We start from the raw sequence: 5,441 nt of genomic DNA on the forward strand, positions 1-5,441 counted from the left end.
ACCCCTTTAAACCATTATTAAAGTGATGAGATAAAATTCTTTAGTTCATTTATGACTATGAGATGTTTCAATGAAGTAATTAAGAAGGCTTAATTTACATTTATTGATTGAATGCAAATAAGTTTATAAATAAAACACCTTACAAGTGAAAGTTTAATATAAAATTCTCTCATATTTTTATCTACCTTTTACTTATTACTATTGTTCTCTTAATTTTTTATAACATTTATTAACTTCTTTTTCTTTTTAAATGAATTATTTGGAAACATTGAAATATATATATATGAAACATAGTAAAATTAATTTTTATATATTAGTCATTCAATTTAATTCGACTTGTTTAGTAAATTTAGAGATCGATTCAATTAAATAATAAAACTGATAATAGATTTTTCTTTTTAGTTAGTCCATCAAGCTTTCGTTACAGCCTTTACCAAAACATTGGGTTGTAAGGGAAAACTAATAAATGAGCACCAAGTTGAAACTATATTTGACAAATTCCAGACACCATATAAACAATACGAAAACATGGAATCCAAAGCATTTAATAAACATGAAAACAATATAATAAACACGTACTGTTGAGAAGTTAATTTTAGTAATAGTATTATACAGTGAAAGTAATGGAAAAGGACAATAGATGCTATAATATTTACAAGATAATGGATTCAATTATGCACCTTGCTATTATATCTTCAGATATTAAAACCCTGCGTGTGTCTCTTTAGCTTTCATCTCATCTGCATTTTGCTTTGTTACAAGTTCTATTCATGCATTAAAGAATAGTAGAGGAACCGTTAACCCAAGTTCAATAATCTTGCCCCCAGTCCGATAATCAGCTGAGCATGGTTGGATGCCCGCTGTGGAGCATCCTCTTGATCATGTCCATCCCAAACGCAGAATCTGATGAACTGAGTAATGGCAGCACAATATTAACTCACCATTTCTAAACATGTTCCTCATTGAAATTTCCTAACAAACAGAGATGAGAATAGCAACAGCAACTCATCAAAACAAAAGCGAGGGATCGAGCGCCAGTCAATTGATTCTAGTTTGATTGATCAATGTGACTATAGCTATATTTTGCACACTTAGTCCAAATATCTCAATCGGAAAAAATGAAAACATCAACATAAAAAATTTAGTTTCAGTCAAAACCTAACTTCCTAACCATAAGGAGTTCTCTAAATTTCTTCCTCATCCTAGCTAGTTGATCAAAACACTTTACAGTATGAGATGATTTCAATTCCATCAATAAATAAAAGCAAGCAACCTCTCTAACCTCTGTTATAGATATATACTTTATCATCTCTTGCTTGTATCAAAAGGTAGGATAGCATGAAGCTAGATGACAAATGAATATTAAAACGACTCTTCCAGGAAGTTCATCCTATCAAGGCACCTTTCTGAAAGGACAAAAATGTTTTCTTGTGGAAAGGCAGCATTCCCAAAGCATATTCTAGTTTCCTCCAAACAAAATGAAATCTTATGGTGTGTTCTGATCCCAATTTATGAGGATAAATACTATTAATAGTAGTGAAAAGGAGGGAAAGAAAGAGCAAAACCTAGTGTTTGTTTCAACATTTACAGTTTACACAATCAAGCTTAAGGCTACTCGAATATATGTACTAATATGCGTACCACATAACAGATAACAATAGGAATAACATGTTTAATGCTAGACAGTAAATTTTACTATATTCAAGAACAATCCACTGCTGTTTTATCCCTAAAGTGAGTCAGAATATGCAGTCAGACTCCTCCATTAAAATCTTTTAAACATTCGTCGTTAAAATCTTTTAAATATATTTCACTAACTTCTCAGACATGACTCTTTTATGCTCTTTGGTCTTTCCAACTTTATGTTTCACAAGAGATGATTTTGACCAGAAACACCAAAGTTCCGGTAGAAAAGCGCAGAAATAACAAAGCAGCTTTCTACTACAATAATTCATTTTACAAATAACCTGAAAACAGAAGGTATAATGAAGAGAGAGCTGACCTTGGTATGGTAATTTCATATGGAAAATAAATGACACCCTCGGATATGGGGGGCACATGGTCCTTCTTCTCATTAACAAACTTTATTATTTGAAACAGAACCTCTCGAAGAGATGCTTCAACCATTGCTCTACGAGAACTTCTCTCCTCAGTAGCTCTCTCTATATTAATGAACATAAACAATCATAACAGGAAGAAGATAGATTTTAAAGAAAGCAAAAGCAATTTACAATTTTTAAAGTTAAGGGCATAAACAAGGTTATACCTCCGGGGTCAACGACCAGTTTGGTATGATGAGATTTGCTTGAATGGTGTTTTGGGTGTTGAGTAACATTCAAATTGATATACCATTGCTCCCAATATAAGCGCTCGGTTTTATTAGTGAACCAAGATGGCTGCTTGCTTTTCACCTCATAAAACGATAAGCATATCTATAGCACAAACACAAGAAAAGAACTCATATTGAAGACAAGATACAAGCTAAAATGTAAAAGGCTACGACCATATATCATGCAAATGCAACATAAGCAAAAATAAAACCTAAACATAAAATAAGATGCAACGGCGACCATATCCGAAACAAAAACCTGAAAACTATAAGCGAATAGACATAACAGACCTGACTTTTCTTATTGGGATGTTTTTCCACCCAACTTATGAAATGATCAATCTTCTCATCTATTTTCTTCTCAAGTTCCACATCCCCACATTGCACCTAATTATTACAAAATACGAATTTGGGAAACATGCAAAACGCCAGAGAAAAATCAGGAAATAAAAGCAGTGATTTCGATTGGAGAAGTAAAAACTGAAGACATGAATGACTTACATAAGTAATTTCAAAAAGCTCCAAATCCACATCTTTGGGCCGAACTAGACCTAATGCTCTATGAAACACTATTGTATGTAAAATGCCTGCCATCATGGATTTAAAAGGGAAAAAGAAAAACTTTTAACAGGTCAAGTTAATCAAATAAAAAAAAAACTACAAAAAAGAGAGAACGTTTAATAAACGAAATTAATTACTTAAAAAAGGAACAAATATAGAAATTGAAGAGAGGACTTACAGCGCAAAACTTCGCGAATTTCAAAATGCTCCACTTCCTAAATAGGATATTGTTAAATTTAGCGAAAAGTAAAGGAAAATTTCAATCAGAAGAATAAATAGTATGTCTTAATATTTAAGAGTGAAATAAAACAGTAAAAGAGAAAATTTTGATTACCAGTTCTTTGAGTTGGCAGACTTCGCAGTTCATGATAATTGTTTAAAGAGGGAAACCCAGAAGAAACTAAAAGAGAAAAAAAAAAAAGAGATCGAAGAAAATTGGATGGATCAAACCCTAGATTTCAATCGAAACTTGTTTTACTTTTTTGCTTAATCGATCTTTTAATCGGCAGAGTGTGTGCCTTTTACTTTGTTTAGGCTTGGATATATCTGTCTCACATTTTTTTTTTCTTTCTTTAATGGCGTTTGGATAATAAAAATAAGGTGGCTTACATAAGCATGATTAATAACGTGTTAACTCCGGACGTCTTATGCTTTTTCATTTTCCCAGTTCTGATTGTATATTTGTTTATTTCACAATTGAAAAAAGATGGGACTCATTGAGGGGCCGTGCCTAAAGTCCAGAACTGCTAAAGAAGGTCCGATATGGCCCATAGTTTTGTTTGAGTGGTTCATTGGTTTGATTTAAGAAAATTCAATTCAGTTCACAGGTCTGTTTAAGGCCCGCCGGAATGGCAATCCGGTATATACATTCCAAACCCTTTCATCCCAAACTTTCTTGGATATTTTTGTTTTTGATTTCGATCTTGATACCCAAATGTTTTCTTCCCTCCTATAAAATTCATTTTTTTTTAAATATATACTAAAAACTAGGGTAAATTCCATGAATGGTGACCTAATTATGAGAGTGTTTTTAGTTTGGTCACCCAATTATAATTTTTTTTATTTAGTCACTAAAGTTTTCAAAATTAATTTTTTTAATCATCATACCATTAAGTCGATAATGCAAGTCTAACATCGGCTTTTTATTCACATAATAACAAATTTAACCTTCCAATATTTACACATTTTAGCAATTAGATTTAAAAAATTCTACAAATTTAATTTTAAATATTTACAAAATTTTTCATTTTAATAGGATTCAGAAAAAATTAAAATTTGCACTAATTAAATCAAACTTCCTTGACTAATCGAATTCTTTTTCTACCCAAATCCTTAACCAATTAAAATCCTTCTTTTCCACCAAAATTCCCCCCACCCCGACCATGCCTTGCCCAAGAAAGAAAAAGCCCCCTGTTGCACCCTTCTCACGCCACCATCATCATCCCATCATTGCCTCAAACGCATTGCCCAACACCGCCACCTTCCTCTCACACAATTCGCCACACTTCTTTTGTTCCATCACCACTTTCCCTTACTATTAAAAACAAACCACCATTGTTGCAATATCAATTCACCACTACCTCATTCTATGTCCCTTGCAGCGCCACCCTGCTCCCTCTAGCCGCTATCATACCTTTCAGCACCATCCCTTTCTATTAACCCTTACTGACCATGTCTTCAACTCTCCCAAGTTACACACAATCTCCTCTCAACCGCCCTTTCGTGTTACACCATTAGCCCAAGTCCTAAACTAGGCCTCCTTAATACATGCATGGATAGGGTGAAAATTTATTAAATTCAATTCATCAAAGCTACCAATTTTTTAAGTTTGAAAAATCAATTAACTTACGACGCATTTTTATATGAGATCCAAGTATTTTTCTGTCAAGATGTCTTTGATCGATGAAATAACTATTTTTTAGTTTTGAAACGCACTTTGAATCACCTTATTTCAAGTTCAAGAGGTCAAGTTATGGTTGTTTTAGTGAAAACTACACAAACATAAATTTCTGGATGGGATTATTGCGGGAACTACGAGTTTTTATTCATGTTTAAATCATATTGGGTTCGATTTTAAGACTTATTTTGATTATATATGAACCCAATATTTTATTTATTAAATTTTATTTTTATTTATTAAATTTTATTTTTATTTATTTATTCTAGATTTTAGGATATTTTTAAGTGTTTTAGATTGATTAGAAGGTTTATGTTTCTTAGTTGGCAAGAAGGTTTAGTTCAACTAGAATTACTTTGTATTTAAACAAATTAGAAGTTTAATTAAATTAAGATTTTGTTTTTCATTCAATTTGTATCTGGCACTTTCATTATTTATTAACATTTTTATTTAGTAATTAATTAATTAAATCATTTTTGGAGTATTTTGTTTTACAATATTCAATTCTTATTTTTATTCATAACATTATTTTTACTTAATCTTGTTCAAGATTTTAGGAAAAATTCTTTAAACTCAGAGTTGCCAAGAACTCATTCTTGGAGGGTTGGTTAGAGTCCTTAATTAAGTTTGTTGGGAAATATATTTTAGAGGGTT

The 5,441-nt window shown here is 31.7% G+C and overlaps 1 protein-coding gene across 2 annotated transcripts; it reads right to left on the reverse strand.

The window, feature by feature from the left end:
- Nucleotides 1–543: 543 nt before the first annotated feature.
- LOC108477002 (autophagy-related protein 101) lies at nt 544–3,564 on the reverse strand. Of its 2 annotated transcripts, none has more exons than XM_017779404.2 (7): nt 3,225–3,564; nt 3,069–3,105; nt 2,831–2,916; nt 2,621–2,716; nt 2,267–2,432; nt 2,003–2,162; nt 544–972 (listed from the first exon to the last, which is right to left on the reverse strand). In XM_017779404.2, exons 1-7 carry the CDS (start codon nt 3,255–3,257, stop codon nt 960–962), a joined length of 591 nt encoding a protein of 196 aa, XP_017634893.1. In that variant the 5' UTR covers nt 3,258–3,564; the 3' UTR covers nt 544–959. The 2 variants fall into 2 exon arrangements, with proteins under 2 accessions (XP_017634893.1, XP_017634892.1); XM_017779403.2 differs by having other exon boundaries at nt 544–911; nt 3,225–3,560.
- Nucleotides 3,565–5,441: the final 1,877 nt, after the last annotated feature.

This window comes from Gossypium arboreum, chromosome 12 (genome assembly GCF_025698485.1).
Source record: "Gossypium arboreum isolate Shixiya-1 chromosome 12, ASM2569848v2, whole genome shotgun sequence".
Lineage (NCBI taxonomy): Eukaryota > Viridiplantae > Streptophyta > Magnoliopsida > Malvales > Malvaceae > Gossypium > Gossypium arboreum.

Excerpts from the sequence above, each read along its gene's own strand:
- LOC108477002 (XM_017779403.2), bottom strand. The coding sequence starts at position 3,257 with ATGAACTGCGAAGTCTGCCAACTCAAAGAACTG. Across the intron at positions 2,433-2,620 it reads ATCCCAATAAGAAAAGTCAG|ATATGCTTATCGTTTTATGA; the intron begins GTCTGTTATGTC and ends TTTGTGCTATAG. Across the intron at positions 2,163-2,266 it reads ACTGGTCGTTGACCCCGGAG|AGAGAGCTACTGAGGAGAGA; the intron begins GTATAACCTTGT and ends TCATTAATATAG.